This window comes from Columba livia, chromosome 5 (genome assembly GCF_036013475.1).
Source record: "Columba livia isolate bColLiv1 breed racing homer chromosome 5, bColLiv1.pat.W.v2, whole genome shotgun sequence".
Classification (NCBI taxonomy): domain Eukaryota; kingdom Metazoa; phylum Chordata; class Aves; order Columbiformes; family Columbidae; genus Columba; species Columba livia.
In genome coordinates, this window is record NC_088606.1 from 17182274 (window position 1) to 17208111 (window position 25838).

The 25838-nt window shown below is 43.6% G+C and overlaps 1 protein-coding gene and 1 long non-coding RNA gene across 7 annotated transcripts in view; one reads left to right on the forward strand and one right to left on the reverse strand.

The window, feature by feature from the left end:
- Positions 1–11432: 11432 nt before the first annotated feature.
- LOC110361382 (uncharacterized) lies at positions 11433–25183 on the reverse strand. Of its 2 annotated transcripts, XR_002417962.2 has the most exons (4): positions 24948–25183; positions 16036–18684; positions 15051–15273; positions 11434–14328 (listed from the first exon to the last, which is right to left on the reverse strand). It is a non-coding gene; the product is annotated as an uncharacterized LOC110361382 (long non-coding RNA). The 2 variants fall into 2 exon arrangements; XR_010472809.1 differs by having other exon boundaries at positions 11433–14328; positions 15051–18684.
- Positions 17734–25838, forward strand: part of ITPK1 (inositol-tetrakisphosphate 1-kinase) — a 149894-nt gene continuing 141789 nt past the window's right edge. Inside the window, exons 1-2 of one of the 5 annotated variants that reach the window (XM_065063621.1) lie at positions 17734–17869; positions 18033–18233. In XM_065063621.1, the coding sequence (XP_064919693.1) occupies positions 17777–17869; positions 18033–18233 (294 nt within the window). In that variant the 5' untranslated portion in view covers positions 17734–17776. Of the gene's footprint in view, positions 17870–18032; positions 18234–18316; positions 18677–25174; positions 25557–25838 lie in introns of those variants that run through there. The other 4 variants (XM_065063623.1, XM_065063620.1, XM_065063624.1 and 1 more) reach the window with 4 other exon arrangements.

The window sequence follows — 25838 nt, forward strand, 5'->3', positions numbered from 1 at the left end:
CCATTCTCGTGATACTCACCCTTTATATATTTATAAACATTAATGAGGTCACCCCTCAGTCTTCTCCAAGCTAAAGAGCCCCAGCTCCCTCAGCCTTTCCTCATAATGGAGATGTTCCACTCCCTTCATCATCTTTGTTGCCCTGCGCTGGACTCTCTCCAGCAGTTCCCTGTCCTTCTGGAACTGAGGGGCCCAGAACTGGACACAATATTCCAGGTGTGGTCTCACCAGAGCAGAGTAGAGGGGAAGGAGAACCTCTCTCGACCTACTAACCACCCCCCTTCTAATACACCCCAGGATGCCATTGGCCTTCCTGGCCACAAGGGCACAGTGCTGGCTCATGGTCATCAAGTCCAACTCCTGTCCCTGCACATGACAACCCCACAATTCACACCATGTGTCTGAGGGTGTTGTCCAGTCTCTTCTTGAACACTGTCAGGCTTGGGGCTGTGACACCTCCCTGGGGAGCCTGTTCCAGTGTTCCACCACCCTCTGGGTGAAGAACCTTCTCCTAATGTCCAACCTGAACCTCCCCGGCACATCTTCCTGCCATTGCCTCGGGTTCTGTCGTTGGTCATTTACCCTTCGGTTCCCACCAGCCCCGACCCGCTGTGGTTCCCACACAAGTGTGGCTCCGTGCGGTGCTGTGGAGGGCGCGGGTCGGGCTGCCCCGCCGGCCGGGCCTGTGCCCCAGGGCCTGGCACAGTAGCTCCGGCCTTTGCCCACCCGGCCCCTTCCAGTGCGGTTAATCGCACAAGCGCTCGAGGAGAGGAGAATCTCGGCACCTGAGTTTTGACAGTTGGTTGCATTAGCCAGGTATGGTGTATTGGGGGAAATACCAATGGAGGCTATCATGTTGTGGATTCATCTCCAATGACTGACATCTATGTTCTTACATGTTCATACAAAAATATGTCTTATTGGTATATTTCTATTTAATTAAATTATTAGGGAATATGGTGCCAGGAAAAAAGCCTTCCATAAAGCCAAAATATCATCTAAATTGACAAAAAAAAGAAGAGATCTGGTCAGATGCATGTAGTTCATTGATGGGCACCAGTGATAACTGGAAAGTTTGCTTTGTACAGAAGGCGCTTCAGCATTTGTCTGAATTCAGTAACTGTTTAATGTATAATTCCTGTACTAGTTAAAATAATTAAGTAACCACATTGAACTATATGTAAAATGATAACTTTTTAGTAAATTGTTGTATCCCGGAGCCATGAAAAAACTACTGTTTTCTCATACTGCTGCTGGGAGCTGCTGTGATTTCTCTTCTGAATTGCTTCACAAATTGAATCAACTATGAGTGAAACAGATTTAAAATCCATTTGAGTTGGCTATTACTGTGTGTTAGTCTTGGGAATGACCGACTCATTGGCAGTCAGCACTGAATTCTGTCTTCTAAAGTTATAGAGAAGCAGTGGTGGCCACACTTGATACACATCCACCTATAGTTAAAAGGAATGCTAAAGGAGAATTTGAAAAGAGACGTCATATAGGAACTGAAAAATGCTAAACCAATAACTTTTTTGTTTGGGTGTAAGAAAATATATACACCTAGGCTTTTCTGCCATCTTTCTTGGCAGATGTAGTAGGTGCTTGTGAGCCAGTATATAAAAGTTGCTGCAAAATTAAATTTATGATGGCTTATCCACCTGTTGGTGTTTCAATTAAAAATGTTGGCAACTACCATTTTGGATTATATTTGGGACGTCTAATGACTAAACGTACGGTGCTGCAGAGGTCATTGTAGAAAAATGACACTCTGGAGAGCCCGTGAAAGTCAGATATAAGTTACCTGGCCCAGAGCAACTTCACCGTAAGCCATGATACTTCTTGTTTTTGCTTTGATGCCCATTCAGCTGAAGCCTCAAGGACGTGTTGTCTCCTTGGCCACTGTGGGGACACTAGATGGTGCTCAACACCACAAGCAGAGCCAGCTGTTCCCAGACCAGGAGAAAGCCCGACTCCCAGGTCAGAAGTTTTGCACTTGTCTTCAGTTGAATGAAGATTTCATCATCTTCCGTGAAATTTAAATAAACTGTTAGTGTAGTTCTGGTGAAGGATGTAGATATGAATAACTACATCCAACTAATTATCCCTGGGACACTGCTCTCAGCTAAATGCCATTCTTTCCCTTCTTACAGGCGGTGAAGTCCCAGTTGAAGTCAATGTGGCTCCTGTGTAGCTGACAAACATTTTACTCAAGTATGGCTTTATTGCATTTTTTTATATTGGGTTAGAGGTAATGGTGGGAAATGCAATAGCTACTGCATAGAGCATATTTCTTTTGAAACAGCAACTTAGATGTCAAAGAGAAGGGTATCAGTCAGAATTAATATGTGACTGTGTGAATGTAGGGCTTGGCAGTGGATACACATGCTGAGTGTGAAGCCTGCAGTTGCACTTAAGATTCTGAAGAAAGAGAAGCAGAATGTGGGCCTTATTCCTAGCTAACAAGTCTGTCCTCTGAACGGTTGGAGGTGGAAAGGGAGGATGGTTTTGGATTTAATCTACTTGGGTCTTCTGTGCTAACCATAGGCCTGAAATTATGGTTATGAAGCCAAAGATCTGAAAACTTTATAGAGCTGTTATAGCAAACACAAGCTGCCTTTGAAAGCTAAGGCAGTGATTTGTAATATCTTTGGATTAGATCTCAATTTACGTAAATTCAGTGCTACGCTTAACCTTTGGCATAGTACAGGGAAGGACACAACAAATAGCTGAGGGTTGGTTTGAGGGTTTGTTTAGCAGCAGCCTTTGTGGGGAGAAAATTATATTAAAATTAGTGGAACAAGAAGAGACTGTTCTCAGCTTTAGAGGGGTTTCACACCAAATTCCAGTCATCAGGGCTTGTTACAGTCAGGGGGAAATAACTCATACTCTTCGTGTTGAAATGGGGATATACACCTGGTGAGACTCAAAAGGGCAATATTCATGTTGCAAACAGGAGGAGAAGATAGAAGTCTGTTGAATCAAAATAAATTAGTAATTATTGTTTGGGCCTAGAATTAGATAATAATGGGATTTTGTACTGTTGAAAGGAAGAAAAAAAAAAAAAAAAAGAGTTTTTCACCTAGTTGTGACATGTGCATTATTGTTGGGATTGTGAAACTAAACTTAGAGATACTGGATTTAATTTGAAGGTAAAACAGAAAAGCACTGGGAGCAGTGAGGGCTGGCTGCTCCATAGGGGCAGAAGCCAAATGTGGTAAGAGCTGGTAGGGCAGAGCATCCATGCCAGAACCCAGCCCCACAGCACCTGAGCAAAGCCAGCAGGACACAGATTCAGCTGGCATCCAGATGGTCAGGCAAGCAATGAGGCAGGTCGAGGTCAAGCTGGAAAGGCAGCCCAGAGGTTGGGGTCAGGTCTAGCAAGGGTAACTAGTGTCAGACATAACTTAGTCATCACCAGGCAGGTCCATACTGATAAGAAAAGACCAAGGTCAAGTTATGAAGTCAGTCTGTAAGTCCAGATGGACATAGCTAAGCACAGTCACAGCAGCACTGGAAACCCACACTCATACAATATAGCTCAGGTGTGAAGTGAAGGCCCAGCGCTCTGCTTAAATGGGGCTCCTGAGCCCATGGGTGGGGGCAGGTGAGGCTTGTTTGGGCTGTTAAGGCCTATTAGTGCACTCACAGTCCCGACAAAGCATGTAGGACAATTGAGGGCTGACAATAGGAAACAGATGGGTTAGTTTTAATCTGTGTCAAACAAGGTTTTCAAAATTTAAGTTTAAGTGAAGGTCCTCACTAGGCTTAGATTTTTGGCAAAACAGAAGAGCAAAGGTAGAAGACCTGGGATAATTACCAAACCACAATTAGTTTGGCTTCCAAACGGAAGGCAGGAGCTGAAGCACAGAAGGCACCATGCATTCTTTAAGTGGATAAAGATTCAACATAGTAATAGGTAGGTTCTCTTGATTGGCAAGTAACCAAGAAGTGAGAATCTAATTGTAGAAACATTTCTTTCAAGAAGGCATCTGTTTTCCACCTTGTAGGACACTGATTTTTGACCCATCAATACCACCATGTTCTCAGATTTTTTTCTTTCTTAATCCTAACTCTAAGCCAAACTCTTGCATAGAGATCTGAGATCCCGATGGGGCCCATATCAGTTGGGATTCCAAGTGGAAAACTGGTATAGAGGCAGCAAACAGGACATGAGGCCAAGTGCTGGTCCTACGAAGATCATACCTAACCTTAAGCCAAGAGAGTTAGACTAGTTTTAGTGTAAGGCTGAGCTTCTGAGGAGAGCTTTGGGCACCCACACCTTCCCTGCTAGCAACATGCCAAGGGTTTGATGGTTTGTCTCACCCCCATTTATTTTCCTCCTCAGTCTGTAAATCCTGAAGGGGCAGGTGGGCAGGGAGGCAGCACCCCTTGGCACAGCCTTGTCGCGTCCCCATTCCAGGGGAAAAATCCACCAGTTAAGCAGACCGTCCTCGTGGGGTGCAGTGTCCTCAGCGTGGCATTCCCCTCGCTGATGGGATCTGGGGGACAGGACTGGGACGGCGTTATGCTACACTGTGATGCTACCATGTTCTTAGGGACGTGGTTTAGTGCCAGAGTTAGGTTATGGTTGGACTCGATCTTGAGGGTCTCTTCTAACCAAAATGGATGAAGCGCTGAAATCCTTGAAAATGCTCACTTGCTGGCTTATGGAGCAGAACTGACAGAAAGGAAGACTTTCTTCAGACCCTGATAGGCTCCCATTTCTGCCTTATAGTCAAAAGGCAGGGCACAGAAGAACAAACTGGAGAATCAACTGCTTTGATTGGAGAAAGAAAACACCCATGGAAACCCAAGCCTCAGGTGACATCTGCCCTCAGCTCCAGATGGACGAACGCCCCTATGTGTTATGAGAAGAGTCAGTCCTGTGGTTAGCACTGTGTATATAAATAAATACAGGAGGGAAAGGTTCTTCAGTGAATCTTAAGTAACACACCTGAAAAGGCATATTGGGAAAATGTGCCTTTAGTTCATTGGTGTGTTTTGGTTTAGTTTTTTGTTGTTGTTGTTTTGGTTTTTGTTTGTTCTTTTGGTTTTATTTTGTTTTTCTTTTATTAGAACAGTGTTTATAGCACTTACGGGAATTTTTATCAGGGAGTGAATGAATGCCCAGTGTTTTTGCAGCTTGTAGCGGTTTTGTTTATTACATGTAGTTGCAGTGAATTTCATAGTATCCTGTTGTGTGTAATAACTTGTTTTGATCAGTTTCTTATAGTATTATTTGTTGTGAGTCAGAAACATTAGTTTCCCTCAGCTTCAATTTCATACGCTTTATTTCATATTTCATGAATCCTTACTTTGTATCTTGTAGCTTTTGTTTCTTCTGAAAGTAAGGCTACAGTCTTCTGATTCCCTTTTTTTCTTGGGTTGTTGTTTTCCCTTTACTGTTGTCTGTCTTTGAACTCCTCTGTTGGAAACATCTGTTTTCTTACAGGGGGTAGCACATTCAGTATTTTGGGAGCATGTAAGACACTTTTCTATATGTTAGCATTTCTATATTTAATTTCTTCTCACTTTGAATTGGAATATTATGTTTGCTTGTTTTGACTACACTGACCACATGAAGCAGAGTTATTCAGTGAGTTGTGTGTAATCCATGGTGGTCTTTTCCTTCTTTGACTTGCTTCTTATACTTGAAAATGTTTGGACTTTAAATTACCTTGGTCTGTAATTCTCTGTTCCTGAAATTCTCCTCCAGCCTCTGTTTCTTAGCAGCAGCCACATCTGAGTTAAGCTTCAGGCAGTCATGTTATCCAGGTTCTCTGAATACCAGCCATATTTTGTTCTTGGTTCTAGAAATATTCACCATCTTTCCAACAAACTTTTTGATATCTATAAAGGGAATAGCTATCTCATGCTCCCTAACATCCACAGTAAACATCTGCCCAAGGTAGAATTACATGTTATTACCCTTTGTCAGAATGCCTCTAAAGAACTGAGTCTTTCATGAAGAAGGGCCTTGGCATTTTAGACTGAACTTTTAGGCTTCGTTACAGTGATTGTTCATTAGTTACCAGGGAATATAAGCTTCATGCCTGTGTTGTCTGCAGTCAAAATAACTTTGGCAGGAAAGAGATAAAATTTTTGCTTTTACTTTCTGTTTTCAGCTAATTACAAAGTGGCTTCAAAGTTTAGCAAGAACTGACAAAATAAACTAAACAAACACCAGCAGATATGGTTGGTGACTGAATATTTGTGGCATTTATTTAAATAGAGGACAAATACAATTTATGTGGAAGCAAATTGAACAAAAATTATGCACAGCTCTGGTTGCAGAAGTTTGGTCAAAGCAGTTTTCAGTTATAAACTGCATTTCAGCAAAATCATTATTCATTAGAGTTTATTGATTTTTACTAAATGTCCCCAAATAATATAAAACAAAAAGTCACTTCCAAGGCTGCCATTAAACTTTGAGAAGTCTGCTTTTCCATGATTTCAGGAAAAGTCTATTCATCCGACCAGAAAGGAATGGTTACTGAATTTCCATGCTGAGTTCACTGCTGCCAACATGTTTGCTCATGTAAACAAGTTAACAGAAAAGACACCCATGTAAAAAAGAAAAACAGATTCACAAACAGCGGTCTGCAGGCTGAAAATACTAGCTTCAGTCAGCTGGCCTAAAAACATTGCTTTTCAAGCATTGGCAGAAAAAAAAAATAGTAAAAAAAAAATTGTCCTATCTGAAGATCACTCATTAGCGATACGCAATGTCCCTCCTTCCCTCTATATATTTATTCCAAGAGAAGTATCTGACCCCCTCAGGGAGTGACAGTTCTGTCATGAGGGGAGGTTGCAATGACACTCTAGTGTTTTTTTTTTAAATTTCCACTATTTATCCTTCCTTCACGGTGCCTTGTGAAGCAACTCAGTAATACTGTAGAATGACTTTAAAGAGATTTCGTTACTGTCTCTTCCGAGATTCCCAGTTCCCAGGCTGTGCCTATCTTGCGTAGACTGTAAACTGTGTGCAGCAGGGAATATCTATATTTAGACTCTCCTGAAGCATAACTTTCTTTTACTAAACAAACACTGAAAGAACATGCTTCAGATTAGGCCTTTTCCCACATTCAAAGGATCCCAGCTTTTTGCATAGATCAGGATGGAAGCTTGGGAGTTGTGGAGAGGATATTGTTTAAGATTTGCTGAATCTAAGCTTTCATTTAAAAAAAAGAAGTGTTTGCATACATGTGTGTCTGTCTTCTAGGAACCTTTTCTCTGTGTCCTGTTAGAGCTTAGAAATTAGCAGATAGATACCAGCTTCTAGAACATAATGCAAGAGGCATACGTGTATGACATCCATCCACATAATGTGAGGTCCGATAGGTTCTTAGACATAGAAATGTTTGCATACCTTATAAAAAAAACAGAACTCCCATTTCCCTACAGAAGTATCAATATCTTCCTTTTTCTAGCAGTTAAATTAATTCTCTTCTTAAAAAGATGTATTATTTCTCATTCTCTAGAACATTTCAATCACCTAGTATTTACCCACTTCATAACATTTCATTACTTGAAGATTTTGCACAGTGATTTGTCTCTCAACCATAATCTTACGGAGTTTTCTTTTCAGAACTGTTCTACATATTCTTGGGTTATTCTTGAACCCCACAATTTAGGTTTTGCATGTTAAATAATGGAAAGAACTGTGTTGGGCATTTGAGAGTGACTGGTGCCTCAAAATGTCACCCAGTCCCATTTATTCGTGGTATTTATTTAGTCTAACCAAAACTGATAGCTTATGCTCTTCTATTGATAAACTCCACGTTTCTGTTGCCCATGGAGCTGCCTGTCTGATACAGCAGGTACCCCTTACTGTTCTCATGTTTTTGTCTTTTCAGTATTCCCTCATAGTCCCTACAGAAACAAAATCCAAGCCTGGATGAACAACAGACTGGTCTGAGGCAATGGGAAGTCATTGACAGAGGGAGGCTGAGTGACACAGGTACCAGAAGGTTAATCCTGGTGTCAGAGCTGGAAAACACCTTGTCACTCGTTCAAGCGCACACCGAGAGCTGTTGGCCAGACTGAAAGGCCAGTATCTGGGAAGGGCTTTCATATAAACCTCATCAACTGGGAGTAAATCTTCATTTTCTTCTGTATGGAGGGCTCCTGTGGTTATGGACTTCAGTTGAAGATGAAAGCCACTTCACTGAAACTGAGAAGGTTTGAAGTACTCACCTGGCTCTTTACCTGTATTTAACTTTTTCTAAAGCCCATGCTAGAGGCCTGTACCAGAAACCAGCAAAATCAGACCCAGAATAATTCAGGCACTTGAATGGAAATGGTAACCATTGATATTTACTCTCAAAGGGAGAATGTAATTAGTTAATTACTGAGTATTTACATTTCATTTAACAAAAGCACATTAAGCGATATTTGCAAATTTTTAAAAAAATGTATTATATATTTGTTCCTTACTGTGCAGAGTTTGTTAGCTGCTGCTCTTATCATACCTATATGAATGAAACTTCAGGCAGTAATATCTACATCTGCTCCGTCATAAAGTTCCAGGTGAGTATTCAGTCTCTCCATTTTAGCACATTTATTACCACATTTGTTGGCATTCTTAGAGAGATGATGTGTCAGCTTTTCCACATAAATGTGTGTTGTTTGCCTTTCACCAATGGAATGTAAACATAATCATGACACTACAAAGGTACTTAGAAAGTAAAGAAATATGCTGGTATGAGACTACAACAAGCTGAAGTGCATCCAAACCAACACCTTCTCCACATGAAAAAGTATCTAAGCTCAATTAATGTGTCTCTGAATGTGTGTTTCTACACTGTTTTGGGTAATAGGGCTTCCAGGACCTCCCTTGCAAAATGATTCCTCTACATAGCGCAGAGCTTGTCTGCAATACATTCATAGTGTCTGGGTAACTATAATCAGCTGAAGCATTTCACCAGCAAATTCAGTGCATTAATGATGCTGTTGCAATGGACTGTGATACAAACTAAAATCTGTTGTAATTTGTGTGTTGAAGCAGAGGTTACGATTTCAAGTTTTTTCCATCTTACCTATTTGACTAGCCAAACTGTAATTCTCAGGTTGATGCACATTTCCAGAGCGCTACTGGTAAGTGCTCTGGCCAAACAGCCTCCCAGGATGTGGAAAAACTTCAACTTGATAACCACCATAGGGGTGGAGGATGAAGGTAAAATCAGGCAGCCTGATCGTTTTCTGGCATGGCTTCACACAGGGAAAATGCTTAGAGAGTTGGTCAGCCAGCACTGGGCTGGTGGGTGGTAACAGCCACATTAACTTGAAAGGATCAGAAAGGACAGCAGAACACAAGGTGTAGACACCACTTCTCTGGAAATCTGCACAAATGTGGCCCACAAAGCACCGATGTTAGGCAGCAATATGAGAGTTTTGTCACTGTGGTGACACCTAGAAGCCTTCCTTTCCCCAGCTGTGTGGAAAACAACAGAGTGATGGTAAACCAGTCCTTTGGGGCTATTGTCATTGACAGCAAGTTGAGATTATTAATAAAGAAGAATTCAGCTTTGAGTTCTTTCAAAATTTAGTAGGTGGGATCCTTTGGCAAGACCCACATGCCTATTATATCTCATTCTCCACCACCCCAATCCAGGTCTCATCATCTTCACAAGAGGTCCTACAAATTGGGGTCAGTCCCTCCCAGCTTCTTGCTTTATTGCAGAGTAGCCAAAATTTCACCTGAAACCACTATCAGTTTTACCCTCAAGACATCTGGGCTAACTTCTGCTTCTCTGACCTATGAAACCACTTTCTAGAGAGAATTCTTTAGTCCAAGTAGCTGTAAAATTACTCCAGCATATGTGTTTGTGAGATTAAGAAACATGGTGGAGGTTTCTGAGGAAGATTCGCTGTGTGTTAGAAGTGTTGCTGTACTTTGATTGCACTTTGGATGTGAAAATTAGAGAGAGCATTTTAGTGAAGTCCGGGGAACAGAGTCAGGAAAGTTATTTTGACTTTTTTGGCAGACAAGATGCCTGTACTAAAATTTCCTGTTCATCAGGGTTCCAGGGTTGCAGAGCAGGATTGTGGGGCAGGAAGCTGTGTTACCCACTGAGCAACGATAATTTAAATAAGCCCCATAACATATGCATTTATGAATTTCTTTTATTAGGATATTTACACTATTAAGAAAAATTGTGCCCAACTGAATTTCTTTTCAGAAGTGCAGTTTTCAAGCACTACAAACCCATTATTGATCTGACAATACCAAAGGACAGTACAGAGCAGACTTTAGCTAGAGCATTGAGCACAAAGCAGCTGTGTTCTTTGGAGAGCTTGTTTGCCTCGGCACCATGTCTGGTACTCTTTGCCACAAGGCCTCTTCTTTGCCTAGTGGTTTAAACACTTTTACGGTAGCTCCTTGGCGCTTCCTGAGGCCTCCTCTGTCTAAATGGTGACCTGAGATCTTTCCTCTGTTTTAGGGTGTTTCTCTCTCTCTCTGTTTTCTCCTATCAGGCCTCCATGTTGAAAAAGAATTTCACTTCATATGTTTGGTGCAAATGTTGCAGAAATAACCACTACACAAGCGCTGAGGGTTAAAGGAAGGCATTCTGCTAACCTGCCCCCGTTTGATTTGTTTAGATTGTTTTCCCAAATAAATACATAAATGGAGTGTGTATGTACCTGGATTTGTTAGACAATTTCAAAAAAATTACAGAGAAGGATAGACCTTTATGAGACATTGAACTCCTGTCCATGCTGTGAAGTTGGCAGTCAGGTAATGGAAATCGTGTCCCCGTGGAGGGAAAAGGTGCAATGGGAGCTCACCCCTTAGCAAACAGTGGGAATCTTCATAAGCACAGGTTCTTACAAACTTTCCATCCATGCAAAAAGCTTTCTGAAGAGGTCACACCAGAAAACTGAGGCCCAAGGCAAGTAGCTTCATCAGTTCAGCTAACAGTCCTGTTTTCTTTTTAAGTTTTTCCCCCCAGAAGCTCTGAGACAAGGGATGGTCAGGATTGAGGGTGTTCGAAAAACATTTCTAGACCTTGCTTATGAAGCACGAGTTCACTCTGTGTGTCACAGGCAAAAATGAGGTCTGTCCTTCTACAATGTGCTCCTATGTGGGAGAAACTCTCAGATGGATTTTTTTTTCCTTTAGTATGCTACAGTTAGTTGACTTTGGAATAGTGTTGCCATGGGCTTTGGAAATGCTTCTCTGCTTCTATTCTTTCTGCACTTGTAAGTTTACACATTGTGATAGTTTCTGAAAAGATGACAATTTTTGCCCTTCCTAGACAGGAAAAAAAAAAGCCAGTGTCTCCTGACGTGACCATGCAGAATCAGAAAGCAAAATGGTTTTCTGAGACTTGTGGTCTGTGAACTTTTAGTGAACTCTAAGGAAGCATTTAAACAAAACAGGAAAAGGGTCCTCAATCTTTGGAGGCACAAGCATGTGAAGAAAGTGCAAGTGATAGTGTGGCACTGCAGACCACATTGGACTTTTATCTTTCCTGTTTTCTCAGTTTTAGCAGTTTACAAGGCTCAACTGTAGCCACAAACAACTTGTGGAAGTGGAGAATTGCTGGGGTGAGGACGTGTGCTTTAGGTCATCTGGAACAATGTGTTCTGAACACAAGAGGCAAAGACAGATCTAATCCAGCAAAATATGGGATAATAGTGGTAGGATTCATGTATGTTTAGGTCACTTTATGTGTAACACATACATCCATATCAGTCTTCTTTACATTAATAATTTTAAAACTGGTTATATTGTTTTAAAAAATAATAAATTCTAGCAATACAAAATATATATGCTTGATTTGTGTGTATGTGTGTGTAAAGATGGCTCATTTTGCTGGAAGCATGCTCCCAGAATTGTCATAGGTACTTAAAAATACCTGATTAAAAACCAAAACAAAACCAAACCATAACCTGAGTAATTCCGTTAACATGAAACTGTAGGTAGATCAAACCTCAATCCACCTAATCCTTATCCAAGTCTCAATCCAAACCTAATGCACTGTCAGGTCACCCAAGTTCTTCGGAAAGAAGAGTTTCAGGACTTATTTCCACACATAGTATGAGTAAATCTAACTATGTTGAAGCAATCAGGTAAGTAAATCTCTCCATATGTTGATAATGAAAGAGTGTGCAGAACCATAATTTCTGTGTAGTTTATTCCCATGACAGGAGGCAAGAGAGCTACGGCAATGCATAGCCGCGCAGTCTGTATCCACACTTGGGATTTGACTAACAAACATTATTAAGTTTTAAAAATCTGTTCCTACTGAGATAATTATACTGGCACAGGACTTCATATTTTGCTTCTTGGCCACATGGTTTTTGTGGTTTTAAATTCTCTATTCACTGATTATATGCTTTTCTTGGTTTATGAGCTCATACAAAGCCTGCACCCAAAGTGCTACAAGCCAAGTGAGCCAACTTGGCAGCCAGACCCTTTCTTACTTTCCTGCAGCATGTATATCCATCAGAGTATAGGATAGTCAAATTTCTGAGCTGTACATAAAGTGAGACATCCTGTCTCATAATGGTGGTTTCCTTGCAGTTTCAAAAAACCTCATCGTTATCCTGTTTTCATGACTGGAACATAAGAGCTTGCCGTGCTACCAGTGTTACAGGTAGCAATCTAAGCAGCGTTCTGCTGGGGCTGGGGAGAGTTATCTCAGGAATCCTTGAATGTGAAAATGCATCCTGTTTTAAAACACAGATATTTTTCTGATGGTGGGAAATTTTCCTGGGATACAAGAATGATGTGCACCAAGAGAGCAATCAAAAGACATCGTGTCTTACCAGCTGCTTGTCATCTGTCCTCATTCCACTTGCTCACGTTGGTCCAACAAGAGGTCCCTTGAATTTATGTGACAAGGTCTGTGGTGCACTGGCGAGGTAACAGCTGCTTCTGCCCCAAATTTCAGACAGGGGCTGCTGTTGCAGTCAGTGGACACAACATATCCACAGCTACTAGCAGCACAGCACCCGTGGCAGATGTCTTCCGGACAAGAGATTCCCTCTCTGCTTGAGAGCTGGGAAAAGCCTGATGGCTCCAAGAGACAATTCTGAATTGCAAATGTGGCTTTGAATAAAACAGACACACGGCACCATTTATTTGTTTGTTTGTTTATGCTTAGACCATTGTCATTCATTTAAGTCTTGAAAATTAAATTAACATTATATTTACATATAAGGAGTAATATCTGGTCATCTGCCAGGCGTCATCACCCTCTTTTGGGTGACCTTTTGGAAGGTTTTTGAGCCCTTCTGGCTGAATTTCTTCTGCTGCTCTCTACAAGGTCTCAGAAATACTGATGAGTCTCAGCCGGTCCTCATCCTTCTTTTATTTATAAAATCAAAATACTGCACAGGATGTTAGGTGAGTAAGGGAGCAGTGGTGGTGAACACCATGCTTTCACCATCCGCTGCTGCTGCTGTAAAATGGGATTGCCACCAAAAGAGGCAGTTTGGTGCTTCCTCTACCTGGCCTCCTTCTTCCAGCCTTTTCACTGACTTCTTCCTTCTGCCACTGTAAACAGGTAGGAAGAAGGATGGTGTTCCAGACTGGGGAATTGGTTTGGATTAAGACTAAAATACTGTTGTCAGCTTTCTGAGTTTGTTTTAACTCAGCTCAGTTCCTAGGTCCCCAGTCCTGTTCACACACAGCCACAGGGGCACTTGGGCTGTCGTAAAGGAGGGCATGGCAGCAGGTGAGAACGAGAGTCAGGAACCCTACAGCAGCTGGCTGAAGCATGTCCTTTGCCTAGAGTTAGCCTTCATGATTTTAAACCAAAAATCAGAAATGAGCTTCCATCCACAAGTACTAACTTTCGCTAGTTCATTGTTTAAAAACTGCTGGTCCAGAGTACACTCAGAAAAGTTTCCAGACAATAGCTGAGATTATAATGTGTTTTGCCAGAAGTTAGGCAGAAACCAGCCATAAACTGGAGAAGCTCAGCTTCACTCACATCTTCTAGTGAACCTTTATGAAAAGGAGTAATATCTGGCCTTTTTATTGATCATGCAGTAATCAATTAGTTGTAGATCAAGCAGAGACCTGAGGAAATGGTAGCCCACCGTGCTTCCCGTGCATTTTTCTCTAGCTGCCTCACTGGTGATGAACAGTCCCAGATGCTGTGCAGCACCGAGGCTCTTCTTTGAGTCTCTCAAAGCCAAGAAGCTGCAGTGCAGCTGCTTTTTCGTTCTCCCTCCTGCCCACAGCCTCATTCCAGCAATGCCACGTTAGCACGTGATCTGACTTGGTGGTTTGACCAACTGGAGAAAGTGGAGACTGTCCTGAAGTGGAAGGCTCAGCTCTTCCTCCTGTGCATCTGCAGCAGAGTAACATCTGTCCTGTGGAAAGTGAGGGCTTTTAAAATGAAATTGAAAAAGCTTAAAACACAGGCAGTGAAAATCACTTCACCTTCTTCTTTCTACTAATTGCAAAAGATCCTACCATGACTTTTGCCAGGTGTGGAGAAAATTGTTCTTAATCATTCACTGAGAAAATATACTTTGATAACTAATTAAGTGAATGGAGGTGACTCATCTTATTCCAAAAGGAACTCTCACGGAATTACACTAACTTGTGCCACATTGCAAGTGTCCAACCTCATTTGAGCCCCTGTATTTGTGGAAAGGGTTAGAAGACAAGGTGTGAGAGGTTCCAGCTAAACAAGGGAAACCTGCTTTGACCTGTAGCTGAAGCTAAGATGAAGAGGAAGATAGTTCTTATTGCTGGAGGGCTTAAGATCTTAATCAACCCTCACCCCTTTAATTAGCATGAAGCAGCTCATGAATTGCAGATCACAGCATTGGGCCACAGAAAGTCACAGGAATAGTCAACCTGCTTCTGATCAAGAACTGGGTAAATATTACCCTGGGGCTTGGTGTGGTCACAGGTTTGGCATTGCCTGAACTGGCTCTGCAATGTAAACAGAGGATTGTCATTTATTTAGCAACATTGTGCAGCAAAATGCAGTACAGTGGCACACCAGATGAAATATATTTCCCACATCTGAAATTGTTCAAGGGTTACAATTCAAAAAAAGGCAGTTTAAAGTGAAGTAATTTACCAGCTTTCTCCTTCCTAAGATTGAATCTGGTCTCTGATACATCTCATGCATCTATATTGGACCAAAGCAAATTCCTCCTTTGTAGCTCCTGTGCTTCATTTCTGCAGGAGGCAAGAATGTTCAGCACCTCTGAACACCTGCTCTCCCATATCTGGAAAGAAGTTCATAAATTGTTCTGTCTTCACAGCCTGTGTTTTAGATTGGTCTGAAACGGTGACATTTCCTAAAGAAAAAACATTCAGAAGAAATAATTTAGGAAGATGGCTTCAATAAGGTCATGTTTCAATACATTCATATTCCATTCCAATTAAAAATACAAATTTTGAGCTTAATATACTCATGCAAATTTTAATAATGTCTAAAATAAGTCCAGTGAAATGAGAGCTGAAGTAAAGCACTGATGTTAGCAAAATGAAACACTTTGAAACAAGAAACCCAAAGCAATTTGTTTCAGAATTCTTATCGAATTTTGATAATGTCTTGCATTTGGACCTTTTTGACTTACAAATTTTCCTGAAGTTACCACACTTCCCTGAAATGTTTAAATATCAGTGGAACATTCTGCAGCAGGAATCATGCTATCAAAATACATCTACCAAGTCTAGTTACATTACTTAATGAATTGTGCAAAAATGTGTGAATATGATTAAAAGTGCTGTGAAAAGTGAGTTATATCAATAGCAAATAATTTAAGAAGGAGAAAAAGAAACATATCTATTTCTCAAAACCACCATGAATGGAGAAAAGCTAGTAAAAATATATGTATAATATATATTTTAAAATATTTATATATTTTGAGTATATGTAGATATAATTTCTGTATAAAATGAAGTAAAGTAGTAAAATATTATAGACATTTTCAGAAAACATTGGTATGAGCTGTTTGTGGGTGATTCCACACCCTGACTACTTTCTAGTACACTCTTGGCTTAGAATGACTTCACTGCTCACACAAATAATGGCAGGAATGTAAAATGGTCTCTACCTACTCCCCAGGTCAATGACCCCTTTAGTATTTCTTAAGGCTTTCCTGGCTCTTCCCCTTCTTTCCTCTGAATGGATGGTTCTACCACTTTTCCCATACTCTGATGAAGTTATTAAACAGCATTTGTGTGACACTGTGAGTCAGCAGAACTCGCTGAGCAGTTTCAGCTGTACAGGGCTCCAAGCCTGGTTCACAAAAAGCATCACCGTAGGAGCATCAGCTGCATCTCAGTTCCAGATTGCAGGTACTGCCAACCACTCTGTGAAAGACATAATTATTATAAAAGCTATGCTTTCCATTCGTAAAGAGACAGCAAAAAATGTTCAGGCTGGATGATGCTCATTTCAGATGGAGAAACAAAGATGGGAAAATTACACTTGTGCTGTGAGATACCACAGTAATTCAGACTGGAATATTCTTCCTCTGAAATGAAGCACAGAACAGCTGCCTCGGCATTTAAGAATGCCAACCCAAAAATCAGAACGCCAGCTCATGCTGGCGATTGCCTGCCTTCGCCTGCCTCCTGGGTAAAAAAAAGCTGAATAAGAAATAGCTGTTATGGAAACTTCTGTTAAATCCTTACAGATACTTGTCAAATGCTGGAAGAAGGTAAATTGGTTTTGCTTTGAAAACTCATATATACTGGAGCCTTTTTTCTGCGAAAGATGTATACCCTTGTACTGAATAACCATTTTTAGTAGTTCTAATAGGAATGATAAGAGGCTGTATAAACCGTTCTTCCTTTGGAAACCAGAATTAGACGGCTCGTCGACGGGCTTCACTCCGGCGGCACTGGCCGCCTCCGGCCCCGGTGCCCGGGCGAGCCCAGCGGGGTGTGCGCCAGCATCCGCCCGCCCGGCGGCACGGCACGGCACGGCACGGCCAACCGAGCCGGGTAAAAGGGGCGCCCGGGCCGAGGCCGAGCGTGGAGGAGGAAGGGTTTGCCCATCGGAAGCACGACCCGTGCCCTCTCCGCGGACCCCTGGGAGCTGCCACCCGCTGTCGCCTGGATCGGTTCAAACGCAGACACGGGCACAGCGTTCCCCGATTGTCACTGCAGACAGCCGAGCCCGCGTTTTGCCCCTTCTCCAGGCAGCCGCTTTCTGGCAAGGCAGCGGGGCGGGCCCTCCCGCGAACACGGCTCGGCGGGCAGACCCTGGACCCTTCGCCCGACAGCGGCTCCGGGAAGGGCCGGAGGATGCCCCCCGTCGTGCCGGCAGCAGGCTGCGGCGGGCAGGGCCACGGGGGAGAGGGGTGAGGGCGGCGCAAACACCAGCTCCAAACCGAGCCCGGCCCAGGGCCGCGCCGGCACATCCCGTTGCCCCCGGGCGAGCCCCGCACGGGCACTGTCTCTTTAAGGCGAGGGCGCGGCCCCGGCCGCCCCCTGCTGGCGGCGGTGCGGCGGGCAGCGTGCCCGCGGCGCGGGGCGGGCGGCGCCCCTCGGTGCGAGCGGGGCCGCGGCGCGGCGGGTGTGTCCTGCCGTTACCCGCCCGCCCCTGTGCTGTGGGCCGGGAGCGAGGAGAGGAGGGACGAGCCGGAGGAGGAGGAGGAAGTGGAGGCGGCTGCGAATAGCGGGCAAATGGGGAGCTGAGCGGCTGCAGCAGCACCGCGGCCGCGCAGCAGCAGGAGCAGCAGCAGCAGCGGGCGGGCTCGGAGGCGAGCCGGCGTGGGGTCCGTGCAGGCGGAGGCGGCCCGGGAGAGGGACAGCGGGCGCTGCGGCGGGTGGCGCTGGGCGGGCAGCATGCTCGGCTGGCCGCTCCGGGGCTGGCAGCGGGCGAGCGTGCTGACGAGGGTGGCGGCTCTCCCGCCGACGGAGGCAGCTCTGCCCGGCTCGGTGAGCTGCCGCCGGTGCGGGGCAAGGCCTGCCGGGCACTGCACGCTGCTCGCCGGCGGAGGCTGCGCCTGGCTCGGCTCAGCGGCGCAGGCCGGGCGAGTGGGGGGTAGCGCCGGCGTTCTCCGCGGCGAACCGACTGATTTTCCTTTCTCTTTTCTTAAAGCCGTCGTTCCGCAGGCGGCGAGTGCGAGCGGTAGCCGGGCTGCCCCCACCGCCCCGGGCTGACCCTCATCGTTGCGGGGCGACCGCCGCCTCTCCGGACCGGCACCATGCAGACCTTCCTGAAGGGGAAGCGGGTGGGCTACTGGCTGAGCGAGAAGAAGATCAGGAAGCTGAATTTCCAGGCCTTCGCCGAGCTGTGTCGGTAAGAAGGCGGCCCTGGCCGCGGGGAGCGCCGGCGCGGCAGCCGAGGCGGTTGGGCGGGCGGCGGCCGAGGGGCGCGGCGGCCCCGGGATGGGGCTGGGGCCGGGTCGGGGCCGCTCCGGGTTCGGCCGTGGCCTGTTCCGACCCTCGGGCGTTTTGTGCTCGGTGCGTGATGCCGTTCGGCCGCCTCCCCCCGGGAGGACCGAGGGCAGGCGGGGCTGGCTGGTGCCCTCCGGGCTCCCCGCTCCGTGCCCGCGGGGACGCGGCTGAGCTCGTCCGCCTCCCGCTCACCTGGGCGGCTGCCGCGCTCCGGGAAGCCCGGTCTGTGCGTGTGGGGGGGACCGGCACAGCCGCCCCACTAAACTTCTGCCTGCTGCTCGCCAAGGGGTCTCAAGTATTCCCCGTGAAATCGTCTTACTTAGGATCTCTGAGGACCCTGCGAAGGTTTGGACCTGAAACAGAATTATTGTTAGGAAGAGTTAAATGACTGGGAATAACTTTGCTTCACATTGCGCAAAAGCACATGAAATTAAGGCTGTATGAACTGCTGAGTGAGCTTGTATTCTCCTGAATGAGATGTCTGAAGGTGGTATAAGTGTATCTGTTTTCTGCGGACCCAGAGGTAAAGGTTAGTTTGATAAGCTGTAATTAGACTTTATCTGAATAGCTTAGAGGATAATATCTTCAGTATATTACACAATTTTATTATTTAATTGGACATGTAAGCTCCATGTGTGTCCGAGGTCTTGTGATGCATGCGTTACAGCTTCTGATAGTGAATAACAGTTTTTTCTTATTTATTTCATTATAATACTAAGTTTATAACAAGAATATGAAGTCAAGTTTGATAACTGAAAGTACTCTAACCCATGTTCTGGTTTCAATGAAGCCTGTTCAGACTTTGCAGGATATGTTCTATGAGTCTTCAAATACGTTTTATTAAAGCATGTCATGCTAAGAACACAAATCCCTGTGACATTTCTGTTGGCAGCACTTGCTCCTTTCTGTAAAGATGAAGGAGGCAGAAGAAACAGAAAACTATTTTGAGGAAGCGACAGAAGCGTTTACATCAGCGTGTGTTCTTGGCGTTCTGTATTCTCTGTCAAACTGCAGCAAAACTTTAACTAGAGTTTTTTAAAGTATAGAAAAGGCTGCAGGTTGTCAGTTAATGTGTTTTTTTTAAATTTCACATGATTGTCCAAACAAAATACTTTTGGATGAATAACACTAGGGTTTGACCTTGCCTAAGAGATTTTTGGTTAGGTTTTGTAGGACAGAAAAATACTTTTCAGCCTCTGATAACTAAAATATTATTTTTATGGCCTTGAGGTTTGATATAGGTTGGTTTTCATGCACAGAAACTAAGGGAAATCTGAGATAATATGTAAAAAGCTTTTTGTAGCAATTTGCCTTTAATTCTTGGTATTATGTGCTGTACATTCTTATGTTTAGGGATCTCCAAAACTGACTATTTGCCCAAGTGTCCTTGTTGCTCTTTTTGACTAGGTTCTTTGCTTAAGTTTTCTCTGCTTCAGAAGTTACTACCACTTGTGTTATATAACATGGATCTACAAATTCTTTGTGTACTGTACAAATTTATTAATAGTTTTAGGTCCTTGCAGTGCTGTGAAAATTGAACCCAAAGTGTCTCCCTTGCTACACGCTACTAATTTCTTGATGAAAATTAGGCTATCTCATTCTGTACAGGCTAAGCTCACTTTGTACATTTACAGACATTGGTCTGTTCGGTCATGCTTTAATGTTTTTAAAAGTATTTAATATTAGCTGTTCTGTAGAAGCAGAGTTAAGTGTTTGGTTTAAAGATCAGTAAAGTCACTGGAACAAGTTGCGCTGATGTCTTGGATGCTCTTTTCCTTCCTGGTAACTTCCATTTACACCAGTGGGAGGCTGCATTCATTTAGGCAGGGCTTTCACGTATTTTGTGCATAATATCTACTTGATTACTTGCGTGTTTGTAAGCTTTTATTGCTGTAGGAAAGTGGCACGAAACTCAAGAAATATTGTGTATGGTAGGAAGTAAGGTAAGCGTATTCATTCCTGTCCAGTGATTCATGCGTTAGAGTGGACTCTGTTTCTGTCCGTCTACTCTATGTACTTTATGGTGACTGTTACTTGGAATTTATTTGCCTGTTGCCTAGAGATATACTTTCTGGATGACTACAAAGTTCAGTTTTGCTTGTATGGGTTTGCAGTGAAGCAGTTATGTAATCCAGGGAAGTAAGAGAAGCCTCCTAATGAACTGTAGCACGCTGGCTTTAAATCAGGAGTATTGTTAGGATGAGAAAAAACTTCATTTCTTTGCAGTCACTTCTAGTGTAAAACACTGATATCCTAAAGGCATCGTGGATGGATGTTTCAAAATTTGTTTGAACCATCCTCTGAGAGAGAGTCTTCAGTCCTAAAATTACGTTTGGCCCTTTGAAGGCAACTGCAAGGCTGATGTGGCCCCCCCATGAAAATGAGTTTGACACCCCTGGTCTAAGTGAGGAACCTCTTTCTTAAGAGGGGTTCCAGGTTTTGTCTCCAGCAACACTCCTAAGCTGAAAAGCTGTTATATTGTCATAGCTGAAATGTGACATGAGCGAGCTTGAGTGGACCAGGAATTAAGGTGCTGCATTGAGGCACAGGCAGGCTTACCTTCAGGTGTCTGCTCCGCAAAGACTAGGCAGGTCCCTTAAATACTTCCCTCATGTTTGTATCCATCTTTAAACTGCCACTTGGACTGCTGGGCTTCAGTAGGTTTCCCTGTTAAATTTTGACATCTGAATTCCCCGGTTTTCTTACTGGAGAACTTAGGCGCACCTGCCTTCCTTTCCTTAAAATTTTCACTCGATTATGTAACGTTCTGGTAACACGTGTGACTGGCATGGCATCTGTCATGCCGGAACACGGTGTCTTGTGGCTTTTGCCTAATCTTGCCAAGGTAATCTTTGTATCAAAGGCCTTTGAGCTCACCTGTACTTTTGGTCCTTGCTATGGCACACTAGATATGTCCTTCCTGAGCTGTATTCTTCATGGAGCGTAACAGCCTTGGTCATGCCCTCCCAGTGTAGCCCAAGGAGATGAAAGCAGTGCCTGTGGTGGTATCTACCTCCACATTTATAGCCCAGACCAGTGGTTCCCAAATTGCTGAGTGGCAGCCCTTAATGCTTCTACATCTTTTTCAGGCTTCCGAGTGGTGTGGTGAGCAAAAAGGCAGCGTGGTCTCACAGGCCTGTTGCAGAGGGATCAGTGGCCTCTGGGTAGCACCTTGGGAGCTGTTAACCTGAAGGAGAGAGCACTTGCCTGGCAAGTGCAAAGCCTGGTTCCAGCTTGCAGCTGGTGTTTCCCAAGGGAGACTGAACCTGAAGATGTGCCAGGCTCACTCTGATCCACTGGCTCAACCTGCCGCTGTGTATAGAGAGGAACGTGAGCTCCCTCCCCAGTGCCAGGAGAGCCGTCCCCTGTGCCTTGTCTGTAGTGCTGTGGCTGAGGCATTTCTTTGGCATGAGGTGCGTCCTCAGTTTTGGTCTCTGCTTCCCCCAGCAGTTTTCGGTTCCACACAGCAACTCCTTTCTACATAAGCAATGGTGGAGTAAGACTTTGGTGTTGCTTTCTGTGCATCAATATGGTTTCAGCAGGGAGAAGAAAGTCTTTATCTTTGCGTAGCTGATGAGAGGGCATTCCTGTTTGAATTGTGATGTGGGATTGAGTGAGCTCTTCTGTATAGAACAGGGCATTTGGTACAGGCTTCTTATCTCTTTAGCTAACGTATTAGTCAGGAGAAAGTTTAAGAAGCTACTGCTTCCAAACTATCCTGTGCTTTTGAGTGATGCTGCTAGCTTGAACTTGGAATTATCTGCACGCTAGCATATATGCCACAGCTGCAAGTTCCCTGACTAGGGCCCCTTATGGGACTGCAGCGTGCAAATGTCTCGTTTGTGCATCTCCAGTAGACTTTCCTGTGAGCTTTTTACGTTCAGCTCCACCAAGATGATGGCGCAGTCTGAGATTTACGTAGCTGGTTATTAGCAAAGTATAGAGTATCTATAGCCTGCTAAAAAGTAATACAAAGTTTCTAGAGACTCCTAATGGAGAATTTAGGAGCTTGGGGAGTGTGTGGTTCTGCAATTGTCATGTGCTGCTGCCACTGCTGATAGGAACAGTTCCTCCTTCCTCTAGCTGCTTCGTCTCATCCTCTGTCTCAAGCTGGGTTTAGTAGTTATGCGATTGGTAAAGATTCTCAATCCAATCAATTCCCTGCTCGTGACATTGACATTGGAGTGGTTGTCACCGTGCAGATGCACGAGCACTAATACAGGGTTAGAGAGATGGAGGTGCCCCATTCCATCACAGAGATGACAGAGCTGTGATGTGAATTGCAGATGGTGGTAAAGACTCTTGGAAACCCATATTATCCTTTTGTAAGCTATGCATAGATGTGCTGCCAGGTCTCTCTGGATGTTGTGGATAAAAAGACTCCTGTTGACAACATATGAGGAGTGGTGGTGGTAGAATAGAAAAATGCATATATCTCTTCAGAAAATGAGTTGCGTGTGTTTGACACCAGCTCAGATTAGTGAGGTGTAGCCATTTACAAAGGGCTTTTCACTCTATAAAAGCCTCCATTTCCTTGGTAGTTGTTCTGCATGTCATCTGTTAATAGAGTCTCTTCTGGGAGCCACGGAGATGCAAGGTAGTAAGGTTAAGGCAATGTGAATAAGTTGCAGGGATATGAGGTGAAGTGAATATGCTTGATCCAAGTGGAGATAATTTATAGTCACCCCATTCTGAATGATAAACTACTTCTCAGTTATTTTGGGCAAAAGCATTCACATGTACAACTTGCGAGTTTGCATGGTAATGTAGCTTTTCTGTGTAGCTATGTACGTAATGAATATATGAGTCAGAATTTCCTCTTTATAGAGTGTAGAAAATCAATAGCATAGGAGCTGAAGATTTGCCTGAAGATGTAATCCGTGTCATAATAAACCCTCTCATTTGACAGACAGAGGAACTGTGCTTGTGCATCTTAATATCTATATTATTTATGATCAGGTTTTATTATGCGGTATTTTTTTCATAAAAGCAGGGGGAGCATTTGAGAAGAAAAAGTTCTTGGGAAATTATAGAAATTCTAAGAAAGCCAAATTCTGCCTACAAAGGAAGAAAATGGAACTGAGGTAATTGAGAATGTCTTCTAGGAAAGCCCAGTTATCTTTATTTATTTATTTATGTATTTATTGTCTAGTGAGTAAGCTGAATTGTCCTCTTCTTTCCTTGGGAGACCATCCATGACAAACTGATCACGTTCATTGACACACAAGAAGCAAACGCTTCTTGGTCTGGTTTGGATTGTCAGGTGCTACCCGCTGCCAAAGGCTGTTCTGAAACTTGAGATGATGTTCTTGAATTGCTGCCTGCATCAGTTCAGCACGTTTGGGTTTTATGCAAGGAGATGCACGTCTCTTTGGGTGTGTAGCTCCTGTTAGAGCGTACCTCGCCTGTGCTGGAGATCATCTGGGTGTGACAGGTCACTGTGGTGGGTTGGTTCTTGTGGGTGTTTTTTGTGTTTTTTTTTTGTTTGTTTGGTTGTTTATTATTATTATTATTATTATTATTATTATTATTATTATTATTATTATTATTATTATTTTGTGTTGTTGTTGTGTTAAGGTGAAGCTATTTTGATGCAGATACCATATCGATCTGTTAAGCATAGCAACCAATGATTTTTTCCTACCAAACTATTAGCATTCCTAATTTAAAGTTGTGTGACTCGAACTTCTTTGTTTTTCAAATTTTCTTTAAGCTAAATTGATTCTTCAGCTTCTTCCCGTTTTATTTCTGTGATAGTTAAGCCACCTTTTAGCACATATGAGAAGCTACTCTGTTTAGTAAATCTGCCATAAAGTGGTAAACACTGTTGTCAGTGCTGTAGATCTATATGGCTTTCTTCTTCTCTTCTAAACTTTATTTGTGGTCCCTTGTGTGCCACAGCCTGGGCACAAGAACCTAAACATGAGTTTTAAGATAGATTTAAGAATAATGCTGGTTTGAGGGTATTAAATTAATCTGTTTCTTTATATAGCAGGTCATGAAGTATATTGCATATTTTTTCCAGGAAGGACTCAGGGGATTTTCTTTAACCCCAATTCCCCATGAAAAAAAACTAAATACTACTTTTGTTAAATGCCTGGCTTGTGCCAGTTAGCTTTTACAGCCTTAAAAGCCATAAAAATAAAATGTAGGTGTGTTGATCAATAGCTCCCATTGTTGTTTGTGTTAGTCTGAAATACTATATCATGAGAAGTAACTGGGAGCCGGATGTATGGGTAAGTTTCTTTTACATCAGCTCTAACAAAGACAACTAGCCTAATGCTAGAAGTTATACTAAGGCATGAAAAAGTGTTGAAGCTAGTAGCAAAACCCCTATGTATTTCTTGAAGGAAAAGTTCAGTGTATTTCTGGGTTCCTGCCCATTCTTCCAGTAGTCTGTAGAGAAGCCTGTACATCCCGAAATAACTGGATGTATGTGCATTTTCTTAATCTCTGAGAGCGCTTAGTGGTCAGCATCCCTCTCATAAAAAGCTTCCTGGGTTTTGTTTACAGAACCATTTCACGGGAACATGGAGCGCAGCCACTCAGCGCCAGAAGGGACTGTAACAATCACCCTTTCATAGCGGCTCCGTTTCATCATCTAGCAATCATTTACCTCAGGTTCAGGAAGTTTGCGTCCTCCCCGTGGCACATCCCTTTACCACAAACTGTTTGAAATCATATGCATCAAGGAGCAATAATAAGGCTGGTCAGGTGGCAGCTCTTCAGAGGATCTGCATTCTTCTGCAGATCGCAGGCTGTATACAAGTTGCCAGTATTGCCAAAAGAAAAGGCAAATGTCATATTGGGGTACACAAGTTGGAACACAGCCTGAAAAGCACATGGAGTCATGTCTCCATTCTGCACAGCACTGATAAGGCTGCTGCTGCAGCAGCCTCACCTACTGCCTTTGGTTCAGGGCATGGCATTTCAAGGAAAAGGCGGATCAGCTGGAAAGTGTCCAAAAGAGAGTAATAAGAGGGATCAGAGGTCTTGAAAATACAGTGTGTTCTATGGCATTATTCGGCATAAAGAAAAGGAGGCTGGAGATGGATCTTCAGACACAGTAAAAAAGCTATTGTGGGGAAAAAAAATAAAAACAACAACAAAACCAAAATGCAACAAACAAAAAACCCTCCAAAGCATTATATTCCCCAGCTCCACTGTAGGTAGGAAGAAAAAAAAAGTAGTGGGCTTCAACTGGGCCAAGAAGGAGGGGTGCTAGGTAAGTGGAAAAGATGCTGTGATTACCTCAGTAAGCAGTGGAATTTGTTGCTTGAGACTGCTAGGACTAGTTGGGACAAACGTGCTGAGAATGACATGGGCCTGTGGTTCTGTTTCAGGGCAGAGATGTTGACCTCTCCTGAGGTCACTGCTGTCCTGGTTTGGTCCAATCTGTAACAGTGCAGAAGGTGCCCAAGAAACAATTATTTGTGTACATCAAGTATTTTGAACTGCCTTTACTAATTCAGGAGTTATGACTTGGGAAGTCTAGGTGTGCAGTCTA